Consider the following 25,776-nt stretch of genomic DNA (forward strand, 5'->3'; position numbering starts at 1 on the left):
CCTCCTTCCCTGCAATGCCTTTCTTCATCTGTAATCATCTCCTGATGTGCGTGGGCTTGTATTTTCCTTTGAGACGTATACTTAAAAGTTCAACTTGATTCCTTTTTCTAGGGATTGTAATGAATTCTCTTTTCTTGCACTGACTCGTGTTGGTGGGTTGGCATCAAACCCAGCTCTGTGCTGGATTTGGCCCAGTTCTGCCACATGGCCTTGTTGTCCTCTGGAGAGGAGACTGGGGCTGTGGTCTTGCGAGTGTCTGCGGCTCCCCGGTAGCTGACAGGCACGTGGAGAGGCCAATTCACCTCGCTGATCCAGCAGGAAATGGGTTTTGGGGTGGTCTGTGGGACTGAATGCCCTCAGGAAGGGGACGGGGGGGTGTCGAAGTGTGCCTCGGGATGGTGGGCGGCCTCTGCCCCCTCGCCTGGTTGCGTTGCCATGCTTGCCCAGGTCCCTTCTGTTCTCCTTGGGCACCAGGAGCAGGCTTGCAAAACTAGTCTGATCCCCCTCTCGGGTACTTCAGCCCTCTTTTTCGAAGTCCAAAACAGCTCTGGCAGCAGCAGGAAGGTCTTTCGGCTGCCGCAACGTTATTGTAATACGTTTCCTGTTTGTGCATTTTTGCTTCTGTCTTTTCTTCCTCCCCAGAGTTGCTGCTCTGATCCCTCAATTCCCACTCCAGAGGCTCGCCACTGGCTGGTCCTCCTCTAACTGCATCCCTGCCTCAGGCCCCTGAAGGTTCATCTTTTCCCACTCCTGTGCTCACCATCTGTGCATCCTTTCTGCAGCTGATCACCTCGAACTGTAGCGGAAGCAGTGGTGACCCATATTCATGGATATTTAATGCTCCAAAACAGAGAGAGCTCCTGGATGCAGTGGAAGTTGGCAGGCTGCTTGCTGAAGCCTGCCGTCAACATTGCGTTGCTCCATGTTATGTATCCACGGGGAAATGATTTCCTGCCCCCCAGCATGGTGATGGGATGGGGTCAGGACTCAGTAGTAGGGTGGTGGGGCTGGCTGCCTGCTCTGTCCCACCGCGGGGTGACCCTGATGCAGGCACAGAGCTGCGGCCCTCTGGACGAGCTGGCTGGAGCTCAGATAGCCAAGGACTGATTCGAGTGTGGGCTCCCTATCAGGTGGGTCTTTGTAAAGCGAACTCCTGGGGCGACCACAGGCAGGTCCCTTCATGAGCTGCTGTGCTGGAGAGTGAGTCTGGCCCGTGGAGCGGCCGGGTCTGGATTAGGCTGGATGTATCGGCTTTGCCTGGGCCACTTGCTGGTGCTTTGCATCCAAGTGTGCTTGTTTTATCCCTCTGCAGTACCTCTGCTCTGAGGTAGAGCTGTTGTGCCGATGGGCATTGCTCTCCTCGCGGCTGATTCCTCCTGCCAGAGCGGGGCTGTTGCTGCACGCTTCCCAGCCACCGTGCCGGTGGTCCCACACACCTCTTCTGCCCCCTGAGCTGTGGGGAAGAGTGATGCTCTCCCCGATGCTTGTCACCATTGGCTTTACTGGAGGAGTGGACCCACATCCATGTTTGCAGAAGGCAGGGACAATCTCCCAGCTGGTGCCAGCAAGACCTGAGGGTTTGAATGTGAGAGGGTGTCGGCAGGGCAGAAATCAGGTTTTCCCAGTGAATTTGCACACCCTGTGAAGCTTGGGGAGCAGGAAGGAGGCTTCTGCTCAGTGTAGCATTTCTTCTTGGAGGAGAGGGGCTCTGACCTTCCTGGGACCCCTGCATGCTGTGTTTTGAAGCACCTTTAATTGCTAGATGTCTAAAACCTGCATGGTGAAAAACAGGCAGGAGGAGGGAAGCAATGCTGGCATTGAAGCTTGCGTTGCTGGGCCGCATCTGCCGGCTGCTCGGGCAGTCCCTCCTGGCTGCGGGGCAGGCAGATGGGACATCCTTCGTGCTGTTTTCTGCCTGCTGAGCTGCTGCTGCTGCTGGTGGGAGCCAAACCCGTCAGCTCACGTGGTGATTGTGGGTTTACTGCTGCCAACGTGCTCCATTCTTACGCCAGCTGAGAAATGACCTTAGAAAAGATAAACAGTTGAGTTAATAAGTACCATTAAAGTACGATGTGACTTCTCATACATCAGCGGAGTATGGGCATAGTGCAAATGTGACTTGTTTGCACTGGCACGGCTCTACTCAATTACGTTCGCCAGGGATTGTCGAGTTTGCTGCCTCCTGGCTTATCTCGAGCCTGATGGGAGAAGGTTCTTAGCCTCATGCCCTCTTCGTACTTAAGGAGATTTATAGGAAACAGCCTTATGCACTTGCTGGAGCTGCTGTGCCGAGGCTCCCTCCGCTCTGCTCCTGCTGCGGTTGCAAGCAGCGATAGGCAGGCTTGCGGCTGGCAGCGCAGGCTGCCGTGGACCTTGCCGGAGCACCTGCGAGCAAAATGGGCTGTACAAATCCATCTTTGCTTGCTGTCCCCAGCGCTAGTGCCTGTGCTGCCAGCGCTGTCCTCCCCCAGCCCACCCCAGATCCGTTTGGGTGTCTGACACCGGTGCGCCCAGGGCACCTGTGTGACAATGTTTGGTCTGCTGCTGGCTCCTGGTAACCGGATTACTTTAAAGTGGCGTCATTTTTCTGGACACAAAGGCTATTAGTAGAATCTGGGCTATAAATCTGTATTTTTTTTCCTCCTTGAACACATAATTGGATCTTCCAGGAACGTCCTGGTTGCATGATTAATGTTGTTTTTAAGCTGTATGAGCCATTCGCGTCTTTAAATCCCATAATGATGCAGTCAGCTCACCGCTGCACCCGCGATGGCTCCATGGCAGCCGGGACCGTCTGCCGGCTGTTGGGGTGCCCTGTGGCACCCTACGGGGTGGCTGGATGGAGCAAGTGGGGGGCTGAGCGATCCCGTGGCCATCCTGGCATGGACAGGGTGCAGGAGAGGCTGCCGCTGTACGGTGCGAGTGATGAGATTGTTGCTGCAAAGTTGGCTCTGCTCTTTTCTTAAGAAGTTTAAAACCAAATCCCGAGAGGACTGTCTGGGCTGGGTTCCCTCCTTCCTGCAATCGTAAGGAGAAGCGGTGTCTGCATGCATGGTGCTATTTTAGAGCAGGGCTCGTGACAAAATGCCTGTCTGATTTGAGAAGGAGGCTCTGGAGTGTATGAAATTCCTTCTGTGCGCTCACGCTTTTTGTTTGACCTTCTCTCCCTGAAAATGAAGGAGAAATCAAGAGTCTGAGCTGGTGGTAGTCATCGGCCGTGATAGAAGAATGACTGGGAGAAGGATAATAGCCACATGTGTGAGTCACTAGACCAAGGCCTAGAGATCCAAAATGGAAAAGGTGATGCTAATTTGCAGTGAGGATGAGGTGGATGAATGACAGAGCTGGTGCTGTGCGTGGTGAGCTAAAACACCACTGTGTTTATAGCCTTGAGAGTGTTTCATCAGAACAACCGCAGCAGCTGAGTGTGAGACAAGCTTTGGGGGAGTACGAGCCTGGTGCTCTCAGGCACAGTCAGGCTCCTCCCTCAGCTCTGCTCCAAGGCACAAGCGTGTGTGAACAGGCAGATTGAGACCGATATCTTGAGCCTGTATTTCTCTGGGAATGTCAGTCTCCAAAAACGTTGGCCCTGGAGGGCTGATGCAGGAATGAGGAGCCTGCTAAGGGCTTCCTTCAAGGACAGGCTGCTGCCTCCATCACCAGCCTGGCATGACCTGCTCCCTTCCCATGGCATGGGCTGGAGGGTGAGCAGCCAGAGGAGTGAGCTGCAAGTGAAGCATCTCCACAGCTTGCTTTGCTTCCAGCTCTGACCATGCAGAGGCCCTGCACCCTGAGGAGGTGGTGAGCGTGCCCGTGTTGTCTGTCCTTGCCTGTCCCTCCTCCTTCGCCTGCTTCCAGCGTCCCCAGCAGCGCTGCTGGCTTGCTGTCCCCTGCGGAGCGGAGAGCTCATGTGCCGAGCAGGTCAGGAACCCCTTCTTGCTAGCGCAGAAAGGTAAAGAGATGGAATGTCTGTAGGAAGGAAACCAAATGACGAAAAGCAGTTGCAGGGAGGCTGGGTATGGCGCATGTTTTTGAGTTTTGTAGCTGCAGATGCCTGGCAGGTCATTGGTATTCTGGCAGGCGGCTGTCCTGGGCAGGCAGCCTTGTCCTGGCTGTCCGGGAGTGCTGTCCTTTAGGGTGGCAGGCAGCCTGGTGCTGGAGCCAGCCCCAGCTCGGTCCCTTTGGTCTGTTGGTGTCCTCTGAACTGGCAGAGCAGGCAGCAGGCAAAGAAGCGTCCCTCCAGGAGACTGGCTGAAGCTGGGGTGGTTGTGTCAGCAAACCTCTGCAAAACGGCTGCCCTCTCCCCTGAGAAACAGGTCATTCCAGGTCTTTGAGTTCTGCAAGCAAGGTGGGAACATGTGTGACCATGGGGAAAAGCTGCTTATTGACCATTATACCCAGTCCCTGAATGTGGGGGGAGAGGGGAAAGCTTCCCAGGACATGGGCCTGGTGAAAATTCCCCAAGGTACCTTACAAACACAAGCGTAGAAACTCCGGAGCGCTTCCCCTGCCTCGCTCCAAATGTTGCGTCTGTTTTCTTGTTCCAAGCTGTTTTGGGGATAATGAGATTTAATCAGTCTCCAGCTCTCCTCCTCCCCTAACCACTGGTTCAAATCCTATTATCTTGTAAAGCATTTGGAATTCTGTCCCCTGAAACTGCATTAAGCTGGGGTGGAAATTCCTTGAGGCTTAAACCTCCGTACGGCATCGAGTTTGGGGTTTTGTTGCTGCTTGCTCTGCAGCTCCTATGGGCTTGCTGGCGTGGGGACGTAAGCGCTGGGGCTAACCCCCAGCGAGATGGACTGATCCGTCATGGGGAGGGCAGGGAAGAGCTGGTGGGGGTACAGAAATGCTTGCCAAGGATGGGATTCACCCAGTTAGGAACAAATGCTGTAAACTCGGCCTGTGCGCTCAGAGCCTGGCAAGACCTGGTGCCCCTTCCTTGTGCTGGCATCTTCTTGTGGGGTCTTGCTTTGCCCTTTCCCACCACTTTCTTCCCAGCTTTTGAAGCGGGCAGACTGCTCCCCGGGGGACATGGGGTTTCTAGCCGAGGAGAGGAGCACAGAGGGAGGAACAAGCCGTGGGTGCAGACATGGTAGCTAGCTCAAGGCTGTGGGGTGGGTGGGGACCTGGAGCTGCTCTCTGCTGATGGGTTTCCTTTTACCAACCAGACGCCCCTTATCTCGGGGAGTGCATAGGTTATGTCTGTGGCAGTGCAGGAGGGGTGAAGGTTTTGATTGCTTTCCGTAGCACTGCTCGTAAATTTGGGATTAGACTCGCGTGGGGTGGCAGCAGGTGCTGATGCTGGGAAGCTGCGGGGGTGTTGTCCCAACCGTGGGGACCCAGGGTGGGTGGGTGCCAGGAGCTGCCCTGCTCGGCACCAAGCACCTGAGCTGAGGAGTTGAAAGCCTATGAGATTTTTTTGGGGATTCTTATCAAAGTATTGCTTGGGGAAGAGGACTTTAGACGGAGTAATCTTTGCTAGGAAGGGGCTGTGAGCTGGAGAGCATATAACAGCTCGTGGTGCTCTTGAGAGCCAAATGATGTCAAATTTTAACTTTCTAACTGGACACTGTTTCATGGCTTGTCTAGGTCTTTGGTTTTTTTTAGTTCTCCCCCCCATGATCTAAAAGTGTTGGGGTGAGGGTAAGAGCTCTTCCTCCCCATTTCCCAAGGGCAGCAGCTGCCTCTGCAGAAATCTCAGCTCCTTAATGGAGAGGAGCCCTTCAGAGGAGACCTCTGAGACCCATCCTGTGTGGGGTACCCACGGGCCTCCTGGTGTTCACCTGCCAATCCTCCCCCTTTGAAAATGTGGACTTCAGCTCGCTGAGCTGGGTGCAGGTAAGGGTCCAAGATACTGATCCTTCACCAGGTCTGTGAGCAACTGCTTCAAACTGCTCTGCCCGAACTGAATAAAGGAAAAATGTCATGGGTCCTACCTCCAAACAGTGAAAGCTGTCACCCATTCTGCTACAATTGCTTTGCTCCCTTGCTTGCCCCAGCCTCTGTCCCCACCTCCTGTGGTGGGGCTGGGAGCCCCACATCCTGTGGTGCCCACGAACCAGCCCAGGTCACCTGCGCGGCTGCACTGGGAAGCTGGTGCCTCTGCGCCTCTCTTTAGTGCCAAATGACCCTCTGTACCTGAAACCGTGACGGGATGTGCAGGATTCAGAGATACTTGTGGATGCGTGGTGGTATACGTGGTGTTTTGGAGTATCTGCAGGACAAGGAAGGGGGTTGAAGACCTTGCTCGTAAGTATCTGCTCTCTTTCTGGGAGGAGAAGGCCTCTTCCAAGTGGGTGGAGACAGGCGAGACAGTGATAGCTGCCATCTCAATGGGCTTAGTCCTTGACTGAAGCACGCCAGCTCTTGTGCAGACCTCTGGGGTCAGTCACTGGTGGTGTCTGGGTCGCTCAGAGCTGTCAGCACAGAATTGCGTCCCTTGAAGCTCCCTGTTAGTATCCTGTCCGTCAGAGAACAGTCTCCCGTTTTGGGGACCCCACCAAGGGGGCTCATCGCTGTCTTCCTGCAGCCTTTGGCAAAAGGGGTGCCGGGGTGTGAGAATGAAGGAGCCTGGAGACCAGCAGGGCTGCAGGAGTGGCCCCAGCTCTCATGGTTGGTGGGGAAGTCTCCCCCTGCCCTTCTGTATGGCACCTTTGGGTGCCGAGCCGAGAAGGTCCTGCTCGTCTTGTGGGGCAGGATTCTACAGGGCTGCTCAAGCAAGAGCACACCAAGGTGTCCTCCGTGGGTCGGTCCCACGGCGTGGGTGCTTGGGGCCACGGGACTGTCACTTCTCCAGCTTGTGAAGAGTGCCACCAGGCCTGCGGTGTGGCCATCAGGGTGTGGGACTCTGTCGGGAGCATTTGCTGCAAAGGAGGTTGCATGTCTTGAGTCTCTTTCTGCCTTCCAAAAACCGTTGCGGTGGGCATGCTACCCACTCTTCTTGTGGGGCTGCTCCCTGCGGAGGGGAGGCACTGGGTGCAGGCATGAGATGTGCACCTGAGAGCTGCCTCTGCGGGTCCATGGCCAGTGTCGCTGGAGCTGGTGGGTGCTTCGTGGGTTGTTTAGCACCGTCCCTGGTGAGACTCCATCCTTGACCCAAGTGTTCTTGCAATGCCAAGGCTCGGGTAGCAGGTGTCCTCATGGAAAGCTCAATATTCAGGATCTTTGGCTTTTTGCAAGTGTTGGTGGAGCCCTAACTATATTTTTTTGGTTTTCCTTTGTCATTCACAGTACAGTGCCGTGGACAGCAACCCCCTGTCTCTGTATGTCATGCATCCCTTCTGGAACACGATAGTGAAGGTGAGACCTTGTCCTGCCCAGAGCAGGATAGCAAAACTCCAGTCACCACCAAGTCTTCTCTGTAAAACAGTTAGCTGAAAAGCCCTGCTTCGTTTGTGGTGCAACTAATTACAGCCTAAAGCTTCCTGCTGCCCCGTGATATGCCAGATGTGACTAAGCACATCTGCTTGCTTGACATGACTAAGCAGTGTTGTCTAACACCCAGACGATTGTAACCAGGTCTCTGCCATGGCTGGGAGCAGCGCGTGGTCCGTATTACGTGTTTTAATGAGTTCATGTGTTCTTTTGCTGCTTTCCCATAGATCTTCCCTACCTGGCTGGCCCCAAATTTGATAACGTTTTCTGGCTTCCTGCTGCTTGTCTTCAACTTCTTCCTCATGGCATACTTCGACCCTGACTTTTATGCTTCTGGTAAGGCTGCCTGTTCCTGTTTGGATGTGAAGCATCGGAGTGGTGAAATCTGTCACCTCCTCTGCCGTGACTTCTGGTGCTCATTGATAAGGCCTCTGAGTCTGGGCCTTCCCAGGGGCAGGTGGCTGTGCCAGAGGAGGGACAGAGTTGAGGGGTTGAACTCGCTGGGCTTCATAACGAGGACTGGTCCAAATATGACACCTTCCCTCCGGCTGCTGGGTGGGCGTGAGCCTGGCTGGCAGCGTGCGGGCAAGGGAGGAGGAAACAGCTGAAATCTTGAGTAGGGATCGGCTCTGCCTACAGAGCAGACAAGAACCCAGTGCCCTCATTTTAAAATCTAACAGGGTTATGTGGGAAACTCTGCTTCCCTGAAGTCAGCAGGTAGAGCCTTGTTCTTTGCATCCCAGCTAATTGCCCTCTTGCAAAAACATGCCAGCACCGTGTTCAAACTAACAAAGGCAAAATCCTCTTTCTCAGTTTCACCATTCTGCATGAGGCAAGGATGTGTGCAGCTTTAAACTTTTTAACAGTACCCATGGAATCGTAGAATGGTTTGGGTGGGAAGGGACCTTTAAATGCCATCTAATCCAACCCCCCTGCCATGGGCAGGGACATCTTCAACTTGAGCAGGATGCTCAAAGCCCCGTCCAACCTGCCCTGGAATGTTTCCAGGGATGGGGCATCAACCACCTTTCTGGGCAACCTGGGCCAGTGTCTCACCACCCTCAGCGTAAAACATTTCTTCCTTAGATCTGGTCTGAATCTCCCCTCTTTTAGTTTAAAACCATCACCCCTTGTCCTATCACTTCAGGCCCTACTAAAAAGTCTGTCCCTATCTTTCTTATGAGCCCCCTTCAGGTACTGGCAGGCTGCAATAAGGTCTCCCCAGAGCCTTCTCCAGGCTGAACAACCCCAGCTCTCTCAGCCCTTCCTCACAGCAGAGGTGTTCCAGCCCTCTGACCATTTTCGTGGCCTCCTCTGGACCCGCTCCAGCAGGTCCATGTCTTTCCTGTGCTGAGGACCCCAGAGCTGGACGCAGCACTGCAGGGGGGGTCTGGCCAGAGCGGAGTCGAGGGGCAGAATCCCCTCCCTCGCCCTGCTGGCCACGCTGCGGGTGATGCAGCCCAGGACACGGTTGGCCTTCTGGGCTGCGAGCGCACATTGCTGGCTCGTGTCCAGCTTTTCACCCACCAGTACCCCCAAGTCCTTCTCCGCGGGGCTGCTCTCAATCCCTTCATCCCCCAGCCTGTATTGATACCGGGGGTTGCCCTGACCCAGGTGCAGGACCTTGCCCTTGGCCTTGTGGACCTCAGGAGGTTCACATGGGCCCACTTCTCCAGCTTGTCCAGGTCCCTCTGGATGGCATCCCATCCCTCAGGCGTCAACCGCACTGCTCAGCTTGGTGTCATCTGCAAACTTGCGTGTGCACTCGATCCCACTGTCTATGTCATTGATGAAGATATTGAACAGCACTGGTCCCAGTATGGACCCCTGAGGGACGCCACTTGTCACCAGTCTCCATCTGGACATTGAGCAGTTGACCACTACCCTCTGGATGTGACCATTCAACCAATTCCTCATCCACAGATCAGTCCACCCATCAGATCCATATGTCTCCAATTCAGAGAGAAGGATGTTGTGGGGGACTGTGTCAAAGGCCTTACAGAAGTCCAGATAGATGACATCCATTGCTTTTCCCTTGTCCACTGATGTAGTCACTTCATCATAGGAGGCCACTAGGTTGGTCAGGCAGGACTTGCCCTTCATGAAGCCATGCTGGTGGTCACGAATCACCTCCCTGTCCTCCGTTAGCCTTAGCATAGCTTCTAGGAGGATCTGTTCCACGATCTTCCCAGGCACAGAGGTGAGGCTGACAGGTCGGTAGTTCCCAGGGTCCTACCCATGTTCATCTGTTCGTGAATCCAAAGGTTCAGTTGTGTCCCCTTCCTCATGGGGGTGTCCCAGGGAAAAGATTCTTCTCAATCGCTTCCTTTCTATATTTTTCTCTCCTTTTGGCCCTGCCAGGTTTGGTTTAGGTTGCTCAGAAGAATTCATCTGGTTCTAACACTGGCCCAATCATTGAAACATGGTTAAGTGGGAAAAATACTGGTTTCTTGGGATTGTCTTTATTGGTAGGTAGGCAAGTACTGTCTTCGGTATGCCAGGCTTTCAAGAGCTTGGGTGGCATCAGTGGCTGTTAGTTAAGATTTAGACTGTGTTTTGGTCCATGAGCCACAGGAAGAAAAGCTGATGGTGTTAGCTCAGGGAAGGCAGCTCAGTGTGGGAATCCCCAGGACATCGGCTGTCCAGAAACTTGGGCTCTGCCAAAGGGATGGTGAAGCTTATGCTTTGGGACCTTTTTGTACATACGTGTTATGCATGTCCTGCTTGGAAAGACAACTTTCATTTTGCTGGTGAGGCCTCTAGAAGCTTGTGCCTTCCCTCCTCGTTGGATGGTTTTGTAGATGTGATGCTCTCCATTTGCTGCCGGAAAGGCACCGTCATGCTGCTCTAAGGAAACAGGAGGTGGCATTTTTTGGAATCATTGTTTCCCCTAGGAAACCTCCATGTGCCCTCCTGTGAGGCTGCTGCCAAGAAGCTGTGCCTTTTCCTGCTTTTTTCAAATGCACCTTTGGGCTCCCTGAGTTGCAGACAGCTAAGGTGGCTATCTGCCAAAACAACATTAGAAGAGGTGGAGATGTTATTAAGGAGGAACTCTTGTTTCCACTGGCAGGACGCAGACTGGAGACTGGGTGGGGAATCCTGACATGTTTCTGCAGAGGCAGGACGTTGCTATGTCTCAGAAAGGCTCTACTTGATGCTTTATGAGCAAGTGATTGAGGAGAGTCTGGTCTGCAGGCACTTCCGTGTTGTGCATTTGGGCTACAGTTGCTTTCTAGCTGCCATCACCACTTCTTAGATTCCATGACTTTGGGGAGCTGGGGACAGATGACAAGTATGTCCTGGAAAGCAAAGTCCTTGGTGACCTGGTTTCACGTGCTGTTGTGGAACAGCTCTGCCATCACGTCCCGGAAAGCTAACATCGTGGTTTCACTGAGTTGTGTAGGTGCTTTGTCTTGGTGAGCTGCTGGCCCTTGTTGCTGTGCCTGCCTCTTGTGACAAAATAAACCCATTGAAAGTACATACTGAGCTGTCCTGACTTGGGTCTTTCTGATCTCTGCAGCTCCTGATCACCAACATGTTCCAAATGGAGTGTGGGTCATTGTGGGTCTCCTCAACTTCATGGCCTATACGTTAGGTAAGACTTTATCTAGTCGATTGTGGGGGTTTGTGTCTGTCGTCTGTTCGTGCTGTGGCTGCATGTTGTCTTATCTCCAAGCCTGTTGAGAAATCTTTGATTCTGGGCTTCTGCCGTGCACTCATCCAATTGCTGCTCGGGCTGCTAGACCAATTTCTGGGAGTTGCTTTGCAAAGTGGATGGAAGGAAGTTGTCCCAGAGCAGCTGATGTGAAAGGAGGATGCTGGAACTGGCTTTGAGATGAATTGTGAAATTCTGTCTTCAGTCTGCTTTGAATAAATGTAATCTCGTCAGACTTTATTGTATTTTTCAGTCTCAAGTAGAGCGGTGGGGTGGGAAGTGCACTCCCCATTAGAGGATGGAGGCAGTGAAAGCTGCTGTTCACTGGCTTCGCGCACTTTGTCAGCTGCAAACTGGCCCATTGCTTTGCGTGGGGCTGTCCAGCAAAACTCCTCATTTCTCCTTGTTCTCTTCCCAGATGGTGTTGATGGGAAACAGGCTCGCCGGACCAACTCCAGCACGCCCCTGGGAGAGCTTTTTGATCACGGCCTGGACAGCTGGGCATGCGTGTACTTTGTCGTGACAGTCTACTCCACCTTTGGACGGGGCTCCACGGGTGTCAGTGTCTTCGTTCTCTACCTCCTCTTATGGGTGGTTTTGTTTTCATTCATCCTCTCCCACTGGGAGAAGTATAACACAGGGATCCTCTTCCTGCCCTGGGGATATGACATCAGCCAGGTGGTAAGTACACGCCGCAGCCGCTGCTTGGCTTCAGCGGAAGCTCAGTAAACTGTTAGCGTGCCTGGGGTGCAGTAGCGCCCACTGAGGTGTGCGAGGGATGCTTGCAGCTCTGCTACGTGTCCAAAGCCTTGGAAATCGGTCACTGCAACGCTCTCTGGAGGTGGGTGTCTGTCGTGGTTTAACCCGGCAGGCAGCTAAACACCACACAGCTGTTTGCTCATTCTCCCCCTCAGAGGGATGGGGAGAGAATCAGAAAAAAGGTAAAACTCATGGGCTGAGATAAAGACAATTTAATAAGACAGAAAAGGAAGGGAAAATAATAATAATGATAAAAGAATAGACAAAACAAGTGATGCACAATGCAATTGCTCACCACCCGCTGACCGATGCCCAGCCAGTTCCCTAGCAGCGGCCGTGTCCCCCCGGCCAAATCCCCCCCGTTTTTTGTTCACATGACACCATATGGTATGGAATAGCCCTTTGGTCAGTGGGGGTGAGCTGTCCTGGCTGTGCCCCCTCCTGGCTTCTTGTGCACCCCCAGCCTCCTCGCTGGCAGGGCAGCATGAGAAGCTGAAAAGTCCTTGACTTAGTGTAAGCACTGCTCAGCAACAGCTAAAACATCAGTGTGTTATCAACATTCTTCTCATGCTAAATCCAAAACACAGCACTGTACCAGCTGCTAGGAAGAAAATTAACTCTATCCCAGCTGAAACCAGGACGGTGTCTTCATGCTGTCTCCAGGCATTGTGGAGGAGGAGAGCTTTCCAAGACTGCTTGTGTGACTTTGAGCCATAATTGCTTTAATGAGCCGGGGCCATGTGGCACTAAAGTTCGACTGCTCAAAACCATTAAATCCAAGGAGGTTTGTGTGGTGTGGGTTCTATTGTGTTCCAAGTAGCTCTTGTAGATGGACTCTCCACAAAAAACAAGGCTTGAAGAATGGATATCGCCTTGTGTTTCCTCTGCCTGGTTTCTGCTGTCCTAAGATGCATGTTTTGGCCACCTAAATCGTTGCTCTAATTGGTTTCCTGCATTACACCAATGTGGGTACGTTCAAGTCTAGAAGTTTGGGGTGCCTTTTGGCACTAGCAGGATGCGTGCCAAAACGTAGCAGAGTAACTGCCATGTTAATCACTGTGTCTGGAGCAAAGGCTCCTAACGAGGTGCCCCTCTGTACCGTGGTAACTGGGCAGTCGATGTTGAGACTGACGGTGAGGGACCCTTTGGTACGTTGGCATGTCCGTCTCTCATTAAGGACTTCTCTGCAGGAAGCTCTTTCTGAAGAGCCCATCAGAACTGGGAGCAAGCTCTGGATGATAGAAGTCACCTTTCTGCCTGGCAGCTGTCCTTCCTAGCCAGGGCGCAGTCTCTCAGCACCGCGCAGCACACAGTACTCCTTTATCTTCTGGCGTATCAGATGCTGGGTGGGAAATTGGAATGTCCGACAAGTTGGAATGAGAGTGCAGTTAATGCAGCTGCATTAATTGCAATCATCATCTGGGCTAGTAAAAGGAGACCGTAGCTAGTCCCCTCTGCCTATCCTCTGACCCCTTTCTCCAAAAGCATTGCTTAGCCCTGATGCTTTTGGATCTCTGTTGCAGAAAGGCAGGGGGTGGAGGGCTAAGCTGCCCTGCAGCGTGCTTCACCCAGCTTCAGGGTTACTATTAAAACTGAAATATCCCTTGCTAGCTTTCTTTCCCTGTAATTGCTTCAGCAGATGGATAAGAAAGAGTCCCTAAACTCCCTCCAGGGTCATCGCAACTTGTAGTATAAAACCTATCTCTCGTGCTTCAAGCATCTCGTGAGTCCAAGCTGTGTGAGGGCATCTTCACTCCTGTTGTGAGGAGCAGCTCCTGGTCGTGTCCTTGTCAGCAGCTCGGCTACTACGCTTATCAGACCTGGTCTCGTAACATGGGATGTTTGTGGATTTTTTTATTTTTCTTCTTCCTGCCAGTGGGAGAACTGGACGTGATGTAGCTTAGAGCGTACTTCTCGAGCTGCCTTTCCCTGAAGCTGCCTGGCATGCGCGTTGCGCTGCCGGGTCGGGTGCTGCCAGACTTGCCTGCCTGGTTGCTCACGCCTGCTTGTCCTGTGCTTTCTTTCAGACCATTTCAATTGTCTACATAGTGACAGCCATTGTGGGAGTTGAGGCCTGGTATGCACCTTTCCTGTTTAATTTCTTATATAGAGACCTATTCACTGCAATGATTATTGGTAAGAAACTCCATGTTGAAGCCTGTCTTTTAAACTCCACCTTTTTAACGAAACCCAATGTCTTAATTTTATGATAACGCTGTTCTGGTTTGCTGTAATGAAAGCTCCTGTAGGCTGTTACTGAAGTGACTGCTTGAGGGTGTTCTTGCAGCCTGCTCTTTCCCAGAATTTCAAAGTATTGTTGTCTTCTGCATTTGGAGATGTTAACTCTAACTTTGGAGAAGTTAACCCCAGTCTGCCTGGGTCTGTGTTGACCAAAAGAGCAAGGAAGCGGAGCGCTGCGCTCATGCCTTAGATATATTTTGTGCCAGTCCTGAGGGTATAGGTGCATGCTGCTGCTCAGGGGATCAGCCCCGGTGCCGCCTACCTGGGGCTAAGGCTTTGTGCAGACAGACGCAAAATGGTTCCTGGCCTGGAGCGGTGTAGCGGGCAGAGGAGAGTGGATGAGAGTCGTGGCTGCTGCTTGGGGCCGGGTGTGCCAGGGTGCTGGGAGGCAGCTGAAGCCGATCACCGGCCCCTGGGTGCTGAACAGCAGACTGCCTCGTGCCTGGGACCTGCGAGCGTGTGAAAACACATCTCCTCCAAACAGCTGTGTTTTCCAAGTGCTGGGCTGCGGGCATCGCATTGCCCAGGGGAAGCACAGTTTGTTTCAGCGAGAGCCATGGGGTTTTTAGGGGATGAAATGCAGCTGGGTGCATGGGTGGGTGCTGGGAGCCGGCGCTCGGGCTGTTTGCAGAGCGTGCTTGGTTTGCTGCTTGGGGCTCCGTCTCGCCCCGCAGCACGGACCCTGAGCCCAAACGCTGTGCGGGAGCCTGGGGCTGCTGCAGGAGGGAGGTTACAGCCACGGTGGTGGGATCTGCTGTTTGGGGATCCTGCCCTCCATCCACCCATCTAAAAATTAAATAAAAAAATAAAATTAAAAGCCCAGCCTTTCTCTCTAGTGGTCAGTCAGAACAAGCCACTGCAAAGGGGGGAGTAATGCAGGTGAAGCTTAGTGGGCGAGAGCTGTCTTTGTTTAATGAAATTCGGCTTATTCAGAAGGTCTTGCTTAGTTTAATTTTTCATAGTCTGTGTCCCTTTCTTTAGGGGTTAATTGTAACCACTGAATTTCAAATCAGTGTGTCTTGAATCGTTATGTTAAATCTAATGCTTGCACTTAATCAGGTAGATATTCTGAGCTTTCCTTTGGCAGCCATATAACAACATATGAATAATAAATGCACTTTTCTTATGTGAAAAATAGAGCACGATGCCTACATTGGCTGGATTTGTGCACTTGGATAGGAGTTGGGTTATTAAAAGCAGGAATATTCTACAGCTCTGTTAAAATACCTCGTGCAATATAAACAGGGAAGGAGTCGTGATAGGCTCTCATGGGTTTGAGTGTAGTGGATGATGTTCCCTATTGAGGTCTAAATTTTTTCAGAGTTATTTAGACTCTTTTTATCATTTGTCAAGTTAAATGACAACTCTTTTGCACAACGGGAACTGAAAATGCTTTCTCGCAGTGGGAGAAATAGCAAATTTGCTTTATTATGAAGACTGAAAACTCTTGTGCACAGCCATGTCACTTGTGGAGTTTGAACTCACCTCATGTCTTATTAAAGAGAGTATTATAATTAAACTTTGTAACTGTTTAAAGCATAATATTGGGCTCATTAATGCAACTTTTTAAAATGGAAATGTCTTTAATTTATAGCAGACCTTAACTTGTAATTACAGCTCTTGGACCAGAATTATGAGCACCTACTTTTAAACATGCCGAGCTATTCTTGGTGCACCTCTGAGCTATTTTTGTTGCAAGCAACTTAAACCAGAGCACAACCACCTGCCCGTTCGTGGGGTGCACGTGACGGCCTCCCTCTATCGCGGTGCAGTAACGTGGCTCTTTCTCTTCCAGTTTGCGCGCTCACTGTGACGCTGCCAATGAGCCTCTATAACTTCTACAAGTAAGTTTCTCCATCCTCAAGTCTCCCTCCCTGCGCTAGCACCTTTGCAAGAACCCCCAAAGCCTCTTAGGACTTGGTTTCCTTAGTAGTTTTCAGACGACTGTTTTCAGTGTGGCGAAGTGGCTCGGACACACCAGAAGGTCCCAGTTTGCAGGGTGCACTGGGAGGAGTGGGCTGGCAGCCTGCTCAGCAGGGTCTTGCAGAAGGGCCCCCAGCTTTTGTAGGCTTATCCTGTTGGCCATAACCCAGAGAGCCAGACAACCAGGTGCCTCTGCAATTCAGGAGTTTTTTGGGTTAACAATGAAGGTGTGCATCTTCCTCGTCAGACTGTGGTTATGACAGATATCAGCAGTTTTGGGTAGCAGAATGGCCAATGAGATTTTGTAGCCCTCTCCTGAAGGAGGGACCAGATATTTCTCAGCTGTGGTTCCATGTATTTTAATTTCTTTGCTTGTGTTTCAGGGCCTATAAAAATAACACCTTGAAGCACCACTCTGTGTATGAAATCATGCTGCCGCTGGTATCCCCAGTGTTGCTGTTCCTGCTCTGCACCACGTGGATCTTTGTGTCCCCAACAGACATCCTGGAGGTCCATCCCAGGCTCTTCTATTTCATGGTTGGAACAGCCTTCGCTAACATTTCTGTAAGCAGCTTTTGCTTTATGCTCCAGTTTATCCCCTGGGGACCGTGAAGCCTGCCAGGACGCTTGGGGGGCAGGAAGAAAAAGACCAGCTCAAATGTGAGGAGAGAAGGGAGTTGCGAAGATTAACTTAATGGCTTTTCTATTTTGCTATGATTGAAAGAACAAACAGGAAAGGAGATGGGGTTTGGGGTCTGCGAATTTTGTGCTGCAGCTCTTGCTCTTGAGAAACTAGAGAATTAGTTAAATTGAGTGTGTTTACACACGCATGCATCCTCTGTGTTGTAAATAGCAAACTGCTAATACGAAAGGAGTTCCTGCTTCCTTTTTTGGGATAAACTTAAAATGTGGGGGACTAAAGCTTTTGTCAAAATGTGATTTAGCTGCATATTGCATCTGTGCTTGCTTGAGACCTTTAGCAAAGGCACCTGTGCTCGTCACCTCAGACACGTGGCTCTGTGTGTCCATGCCCTGGGTCCAGCAGCTCACGCTGCTGCTTGGCAGGATTTTCTGCTGATCGTGCAGGTAATGCTGGTAAGGCCCGGTCAGCTCAAGGGAACTCCTTTTTCTTTTAAAGATGCCCTTGTTACCTGTTTCCCTATTACCTTCCTACCTCACGAGGCTTTGCTCTGTCCCACAGGAATTCTAATGCAAAGAAAGATCCCGAGTGAGAAACTCGGGGAGACTGTGTGATGGTAGCTGTAAGCGCAGACGACTGGTACATGTGTGAGCGTCCTCTCTGCACTGTGGACAGCTCTGGGCTTGCAGAGTCGATACCGGGTGCAAGCTCTGACAGCTTTCTCTTCCTGTAGTGCCAACTGATCGTCTGTCAGATGAGCAGCACACGCTGCCAGCCTCTGAACTGGATGCTGCTCCCCATAGCGGCGGTGCTCTTCGTGGCGATGTCCGGGTTCGCGCCGAACAGTGAAACACTTCTCCTCTACTTGTTAACTGCTTTCCTCACCCTGGCGCACATCCACTACGGAGTGGTCGTGGTAGGTGAACTCGGCGTGTGGGCTTCGGGCTTGGCTGCCATGCTCTGACTGCAGGCTTTGCTTGGGTGCTGCTGCTGTTTGGGGCAGAGAATAGGCCGCTTAAACGGGAATGTCAGTGGGAATGGCTCTCTGTGTCACGCTGTCTGTGACCATATGAAACTTGAGCTGACTTCCTTGTGAGAGGCTTGTGCGGGCTGTCGCGTGGGTTTGAAGCAAGCTTTGTGCAATGTGACGGGGGGCTGTTGTACCAGAGATTAGTTTGAAACAAATACTTGCATCTCTGCTGCCGTGTTTAACTCATCCTGGCTGCAGTTGCAGCTTAGAGACCAGCTTGGATGTAAGCCAGCAAGGATGACCTGCAGCCTTGGGCAGTGAGAAGGGTGGCTCCAGTAGATACGTGGAGCAGCAGATACTGTGTCTGCATGTTGGGCAGGAGTGCTTAATTTGGGAGTCTTAGTATAAAAAGTTAAACTGCTGTTGGTGTTACTTCGGCTGATGAGTTCAATCTGCGACCTTGCTGACGTGACCTGCGCTGGAGTCACTGGGAGGGCCAGGATGGAGGGGGCATGTCCCTGCTAGGGAACGTGGGGACACTGCAGCTGCTTTACCTTCTCCCCTGCTGCAGGGACTGTGTAGAGATCCAACAACCAATTTGCTCCCCTTGCTCTGTGCCAGCTCTGAATGACTCCCTGAGTTTTGATTGAGAGAGAAAACAAACTCAGAGGAGACCGAGTCCTGTTAGAAATGCCCCAGGAAGCTGCTGAGGAACTAGGACAAGGGACCCCATGTCCCCTGCGGAGCTGGCCGCTGCCACGTGTGTACACCCTCCTTGGGAAGCCCTGTCCCCTGGGAATCCCAGCTCTTAGTGTGCAGCCTCCAGAGTCAGGTTTGAACTGTAATTACAGCAAAGAAGTAATAGGCAGGTTGTCTTGTCTTTCCAATTAGTGTAATGAGGCTTCTATGCAAGAGGGATTTGAATAGCTAAGAAGCTTAAATAAATTTGGTCTTGGAATCATAGCTGGAGATGGGGGACTGACCAGATGGTGTAATCCTCCGGTCTGCCCAGGCTTGCCCATGCCTTGCAGTGAGCTTCTCACTGCTCCGCTCCCCTGAGTTTGTGTTCCCCTCGTTTCCCCCCACCTCCAGCTTTCCAAAGGCCCATCTGCGCAGCCTTCTCTTCCAGGATAAAAGAGCCTTTTTTGAGCTGAAGAGCCTTTTTAAGGCTCTTGTGACTGGGACATAATCCCAAACTGCTCTGAATTTGGGAGTAGCAATTGGGAGTAAACCCTCTGCCCTGACTCTGTGCCCAGCTCAGCCTCTGGTGCTGCTCAGCGCTGCTCCTTTTGGTTCTGTGATGACTGTTACCTTGCAGTCACCAGATGCTGGTGCCACACCATCTGTTTTACCCTTCTGTGGGCGGTTCTCTGAACCGTGCCTGAAAGCTCGTTTCGTGGTGCAGCTCTCGGTCCTCTGTTGTTTTCTCATGTCCTCAAAAGAGGTGGTGAAAGCTTCTTGCAAAGGCTGGTGTAAAAGGTGCCTGCTTGTCCAAGACCTGGCGTTGGGTTCCCCCCTCTCTGTAACCCTCCTGTGTGTGGTCTTCATGGTCAATGCGAAGTACTCGACCCCAGTTTGAATTGCAAATGGATTCAGGAAGCAATTTTTCACATCGGTATCTGAGATTATCAAATTAATTTATGCAAAGTATTAACAATTCTACTGGGAGGGGCAGAGAGGGAGCAGTACCGCAGGGTAAAATCCTGCGTGCCTGGGCTCAGGGCAGGCGTTGGTGAGTCCGCTCCCGGACAGACCAGGCTGTTACTTGGGAAGGGGTGGGAAGGGAGCAAGGCTGCACCTTGCAGGGCCCACCTGCCTGGCTGGCCCCAACGCTGGGCTGGCAGGGATGGGGCTCAGTGCCTGGGCAGGGCAGCCAGGCTGGCCCCACAGCACAAGGCAGAGGCTGTGGTCCAGATCTGCTGCCCCCTGGGGAGCGTGGAGGGTGGGCAATGGTGGGGAAAATGGTGCAGGAAAGTGGCAGGGCTTTGTCAGCCACACAGGCTCTGGCTGCTTTCCTCCTCGTCCCTCTGAGCATCACTAACCCAGTCCTGTTGTCTGCCTTATCCCCAGGTGAGCCAGCTGAGCCGGCACTTCAATATACGGCCCTTCTCGCTAAAGAAGCCCACGCCAGATTGACTAGGAGTGGAGGAAGAGAAAATCAGCTTGCGGTCTGCAGAAGTACTGTAAATAACTGCTGCAAATACCTGTAAATACTTCAACCATCACCACAGATCTAAACCTATCCTCTGGACAGACATCAGGGCAAAGTACGCACGGTATCCGGTGCAGCCAGGGCAGGACTGGCACGGGGCAGCCCCCGCTGCTGTTCGACGAATGCAAGCTTTCGGTTTTGGGTGAAACTGGACGAGGAGGGTAGCCTTTCAGGTCACTATTACTGTATATTAGACCAGCTGAATGTTCCCAGTGAAACCTCAGACTCCAGCTCTTGCTCAGGTAAAGTTGGTTGGGGATGCAAATAGCTTTACCTGAGCAAAGCATCTTGACCTGTCACCAAAACCAACATAACAGTGGATTTCTACAAGGTCAGGGGAACATCCTGGTGGTCGGGGGAGTTCCTGTCTGTCCCTAACCCTGCTAGACAGCCCTTGTCCTGGGTTGGTACTTAGGGAGCAGGTGGTGACAGTTCTCCCACATTCTGTCCTGCCTTCCTGCATTCACCTATTTGGGCAAATACTTGCACCTTTTTTCTTTTTTAAGAAGAAAAAAAGAACAACACACAAAACTTCTAGTGATATTCTACTTGGGGGGGCTTAGAAAATCAGGGCTCAATTTCCTGTAAAAGTGGGAAGGTGGCTTCTGCCTCCCCTGCTCGAGCTGCGGGTACCTGGGACCACATCTCGACCGTGTTCCTGTCTGTCCGTGTGCGTTCCCTGCCTGGGAGTGGGGTCTGGGCTCCGATCGGCAGCAGAAAGTGGCTTACGCCAGCCTGTCTGACACAGAGCCACACTCCCCCCTCTTCCTACCCGTATGAACTTGCTGTTTCAGGTCGGCTCTGCTGGGTCATTGCACGCTGCCTGAGCCTCCTCTTTTGTAGCAGCACAGCCAGGCTCAGTCTGCACATCGCCCTTCCCGCCAGACCATCAACAGCAGCAAATCCACCGCTTAGAGAAGCACCTTAATAAGTGTTGTGTTGGTTGTGCGTGCACTTTCAGAAAGCTCACAGGCGTGTGTGTGGTGGGGTCCTTTCCAAATATCCCTTTATTTTCAAAACCGTTGTCCCCAGCAGCTGCATGTCTCATCCAGGGATATATTTGTTTACTATCCATTTGCAACGTACATGTTTGCATTGGTTTGGTTTTTTTTTTTACTTGTTTTTGTAATTGAGTTAGAGTGGGGTGGTGAAGACTGAATGCTGATTTTCTTTTCTGTTCACTTTATTTAATGAAGACCTGTGCTTGAATGAAGAGTGTAGCTTAAACCCAGGCTCTGGAAAGGCTGCATCCGGAAGTGAACAAGCACAGCAGATTGTGCATATGTAATCTACCATGGGAACAAAGTCGCTTATACACTGACTATTGTGCAGCGTGGTTCGTAGAAGCTTGGTCACAGCATTTTCCTTCTGCAGGTGAAGACTCCTCCTGCTTTAGGAAACCTTCAAAGTGTAACTACTATTTAATGCTTTTTCTTTTGTAAATTTGAATCATTGTCATGCAGACTATGAGACTTGAAATCCTGAGGCAAGCTCAGGATCCTGAGGTGCGATGTCTCATGGTACGCCCTGTGAGGAGCGAGCTGGTGCGTTCATCTGGGCTGACGGTGTGGGAGGGCTCGGCTGAACGTCTGTGTGCTCACGCGTCTGTACGGCCACGACGCGTCTGGGAAGGGCGGCTAATCTGGGAGAGGGGGCAAATGGTGTTCAGAGTTTATTTAATAAAGTAGCTTACTCCTATATATTTTACTGACGTTGTACAGAAAAAAAACCCTTAAGTGTACAAAAGAATTGGGCTGCGCTTGAATTTTTGACTCTTGCTATTTAATGAAATATAATTATGAAGGGAGATAAATTTAAGTAACGCTCGCACAAGAATTACAGGGAATCTTAAAATGGGACACGAAACTTATCTATGGGACGTGTTCAGATAGCAAAATGGTGCTAGCAGCACTGACAAAAAGTGGAGGTTGGATGATTTACTTCCTAGCGATGTGTTGGCAGGACCAGGGAATAACTGAGCAGTTCCCTCAGGCTTTCAGCTGAGCTCTGGGGTCCCAAGCCTGGAGCTTGCCTCGTCCTGTCTCTTCCCAGTAGCATTACTGGGCCAGTGCTAATGCTGTGAGAAGTTGTCTGATCTTAAATCTTAGGAAGTCACTTTGTCTCTGTAATACAGTGTTTGTCTGCTGTCTCACCTAGCTGTGAGCTGGTACGCTTTTACAGCACGTAATATACCCTGAAAAACCCCTTTGTGAAGTTACAAATGTGGGGAAGCAGGGCTTCCTCTCTACAATCCTGCAAATACTTGTCGTGCTGTAGGAGAAAGATCTCTTTTAAAAACTGGAACCACTTCTGATCTGCCTAAAAAAGCTTTATCTTTGGAGAGTCCTGGATTTTTGGTGCCTTAATTTATTGCACCTTGAAACTAGAAAAATATCTCCTTAAATCAGTGCTGGAAAACAGGCTCGCTTGTCTCTAGTGCCACCAGGCTTGTGGCAGAGGAAGGAGAGAGCAGACCTGGTCTCAGTGCACACGCGACTCTGTTCCTGACTCGTGCTGCTGCGAAGCTGGGGGGGTTTCTGTTTGGGCTGTTAGAAATTCCGTCATTTCTGCTCCCAGATTCTGGGAGGGGAATGGAAACAAACAGAAAGACCAAACCATCTTGCCATGGTGGGGTGTGGCATGCTGAGAAACAAACTATTGATAATAATGGTTTTAAGTCTTAAGAATAAATGTATTCCTCGCTAATGGCATCTGAGGGTAATTGTGTTATGGTGGTGGTTGCTTGCCTTGCTGGCTCGGCTCTGTCCTTGCGGCAGGACGTGCTGCTCCTCGGGACGGGACAGAGTCCTGCGCAGGCTGGGTAGGACGCGCGCTCACTCCTCAGCTCCTCCTGTCCGGTAGTTGAGAGCTGATCCATGTTGTCTCTTCTTCCAGGGATACTGTTAATCATATTTTCTTAATTACTGATGGACCTGCTGAGTTGATAATAGGATTGTCTTATGCTTTCCTACATCTGTTTTGCACATTTTATCTCAATACAGAGTATTACCAGGAAAAAAAACCTGTTCAGGGAGAGGTGCAGTCCTTCAAGACCCGCTGGGATGTCGGTCTCCGGGCCTCAGGCTCCAGGCAGGTCCCTGTGCCGTGGGAAGAGGTGGCCAGCGCTGCCACCTGCTCCTGGTCCTTGCCACGCCGGGGCCGGTCAGCCTTTGCTCTGAAGCAGGTTTTTGTGGGAGCCTGGGACACCCCAGTCTGTCGGCACAGGACTTGCGTAGCCGAGGCAGAGCAGTGGCCTCGCTTGCAGCCTTTTTCATCTCGGTCTTGTGGTTCGTATCACAGCTCCTGCCTCTGCACCGATCCAGGGCCCTAGTGCAGGAATTCACGAGCGGAGCCGGGGTGAAGTGCAGATTTTGGGACTTCCTGGGGTTTGGGCAAAACTGGGCATCGCACTAAAAGCAACATTTTACAAGTACAAATGCTGCGGCTGACCTGCGGACCTACAAACAAGCACCTACGTGCTGTGGTTTTAGCTTGTTCCTTCCTCCGGTGTGTCTGTGCCACAATTAACTCCTCTCTGCTGCGGTCAGTCGTTGCAGGGGCTCGGCAGCAGCCTCTCCTCTCGTAAACAGGTGGCTGTATCAGGCGGCTTTGCCAGAGCCAGGGGAGCAGCATGTTGTAAGCACGAGCTTCTAAGGCTCTGGAAACATATATTTAAGCTCCTTAAATAGAGCTGGCCTGATGTTACCTCCCGGCTGCGTTGAGTACCTGCAGTTTGTAGTCTGAGAGCTGTTTTGATCTCAGGTCAGTTCTAGCAAGGCCCCTAAACTCTTCTCCTGTGAGAGTATCTGTGCCTGCTTGTGATAGACCTGGAGAGTCGCTAGAGAAGTAGAGCTTTTTGGAAACTAGCTCAAATCTTTTTTTTCTTTTTTTTTTTTTCCATACACGGGTCCAAGGGAACAGTTGATTTTTGTGCAAACGCAAGCTGTAGCTGAGCTCTGGTCACCTTAGTTTATGGCAAAACTGCCATAAATGTGGGGTTTCTGTATCCTTCTGAAACCTGCAGGAACTTCCCCGAAGCAGACTCTTATTTCCAGTTGTCCCTTTTTGCTTAGCATGCATCACTCGCTTGAGCAGTGGGAATTCTTCAGCGCACCAGCCTTCCCTTACGCAGCCCCATCCCAAAACCTTTCAGTGCGGCGTGTCAGCTTGCTGGGGTGCCGCTGGCCAGTGGCGGTGATGGAGCTGGGTCAGCTAAAAGCTCGTTTACTCTTTGCTTTTCTAACGCAGATCTGCATCCCCGGCGTGGGGTTACAAACCTGATTCATCCCGCTTTTGCCCACCTATTCTACCTTGCTGTGCTGTGTCGAAGCGGTGGCCGAGGTGACGTGGAGGCTGCTCTTGGTGGGACATGGTGACGCTGGGTGCTATGCTGACCTCTCTGCTTCTGGAGAAGGTCGCTGTTAGTTTGTAGAAGACCCTTTGTCCCATCGAGGTGTGGTCAGATCTGGCTTGAGAGGTCTCTAGGCTGGTCTCTGAGGAAGTGGTCAGGGTGTCAGTGCCCTGGGAGCAGAGGTTCTCGGTGAAATTCTCTGCTCACCCTCCAAGGTGCCGTTCGTCTCAGCCAGCGGCATCTGTGGTGGCTGTTTGGTAGGAGCTGATGCTGTGCTTCACGTTGGAGGCCTCATTAATCAAAATCGTCCACCCCGCTTCCCCCGGCAGTGTTTCAGACTGACCCGCTTCTGTCCCTCGAGCTTCCAGCTGAAGTGGATGCTGGTTTTGGTAGTGGTGCATGTTGTGCTGGTGCCAGCACCTCTGGAAGAGGAGGGTGGTGGGTCCCAGGCTGGTTTTGGCTCTGGTCTTCTGAGTGAGTGCTGAATCGCGCTCTTCTCCAGCTGTAACCCTGCACCTAAAGGCAAACCAAGGCAGCAGCGTCAAACCCGATCCGTAGAGGGGCTCCATGGGGTGAACCGGAGCACTTCAGACTCAACCCTTGCATCTGAGTGGTTTTGCAAACAGTCCTGGCTCTCTGGGCTCTTTCCACTGGGCCCCTGGTATTAGTGCAGGACAGGGAGCTTCTCTGCAACCCTTCAGAGCATCTTCGAGGGCCTGTGTCCCTGTGGCTGTTCAGTTTTCCTGGGCAGGGTGGGGAAGGAGTTGGTGATGCTGCCCCGTCCTTCTAGGAACAAGTTTGGAGACACTGACTGGACTCTGCAGCCTGGTCTTCTGCCGCTGACCAGCGTAGGTTCTGCGCAGCAGGGCTGGAGAGCCAGTGCTGCTGTCCTGGTTCCTGGGGCCACGGGGGCTGTGAAATGATGCAGGGAAAGACGCGTTTGGTGCTTGTGCTGGTGTGGTTTGGTTCTGTCCCTTCCCCATTGAGCCTTTCTGAGGAGCTACCGTCAGTGGGGGCCTGGCAGCTCCCCGGGGCTCGGGGTGCTCTGCCAGGCTCCCCGCAGGAGCCGAACAAGTCCGGTCCCTCTGCGCAGGGTTGCTCCTAAACACAGGTCAGATGAAGCAGCCTGGCCATGAGCAGTGGTCCCAGCACTGCTGCGGTCCCAGGGACCCCAATCACTTTCCTGGAAACCTGTCGCTGGGAGTTTAGGTACTGCAGTGGGTTTGAACTCCAGTCTGTTAAATGCTATTACTGAAATATTTATTGTGTTTAAACCAACCAAACAAAAAAAACCTATTAAAGTTCAGTACAGAATAAAATTTTCCAAGCCTTTTAATGGTGGTTGTCTTTTTTTTCTTTCTTTCTGCTGAGCAGGCAGCCCAGCACAAGGGGCAGGCTTGGGCAGCGGGGTCTGGGCTGGAGCTTTGAGCAACTGTGCCTGCCGTGGCAGAGGTGGAAAAGCTGCTGCGGGCTCTCCCTGGAGCGATGGCTTTTATTCGCCTGCTGTGCCAGGCTGTGGTTATGGTGCTTGTCGAGGTTGCCGCAGGGAAGGGAGCGAGCTGGCTGCAGCACGGGGGAGGACTCGGCAGGGAGAAGGCAGCGTTGCCCTGGGCTGTGCCTGCCCCATGGCACCCTCCTGGGCTATCGG

General features: G+C 52.0%; 1 protein-coding gene across 2 annotated transcripts in view; it reads left to right on the forward strand.

Moving 5' to 3' along the window:
- SELENOI (selenoprotein I) overlaps positions 1–25,458 on the forward strand; it is a 36,423-nt gene extending 10,965 nt beyond the window's left edge. The window contains exons 2-10 of one of the 2 annotated variants that reach the window (XM_072858146.1): positions 7,234–7,302; positions 7,605–7,713; positions 10,898–10,972; positions 11,451–11,713; positions 13,819–13,927; positions 15,828–15,876; positions 16,339–16,519; positions 17,329–17,511; positions 19,636–25,458. In XM_072858146.1, the coding sequence (XP_072714247.1) occupies positions 7,234–7,302; positions 7,605–7,713; positions 10,898–10,972; positions 11,451–11,713; positions 13,819–13,927; positions 15,828–15,876; positions 16,339–16,519; positions 17,329–17,511; positions 19,636–19,752 (1,155 nt within the window). In that variant the 3' untranslated portion in view covers positions 19,753–25,458. The remainder of the gene's footprint in view (positions 1–7,233; positions 7,303–7,604; positions 7,714–10,897; positions 10,973–11,450; positions 11,714–13,818; positions 13,928–15,827; positions 15,877–16,338; positions 16,520–17,328; positions 17,512–19,635) is intronic. The other variant, XM_072858147.1, reaches the window with a different exon arrangement.
- Positions 25,459–25,776: the final 318 nt, after the last annotated feature.

Source organism: Ciconia boyciana, chromosome 3 (assembly GCF_034638445.1).
Source record: "Ciconia boyciana chromosome 3, ASM3463844v1, whole genome shotgun sequence".
Lineage (NCBI taxonomy): Eukaryota > Metazoa > Chordata > Aves > Ciconiiformes > Ciconiidae > Ciconia > Ciconia boyciana.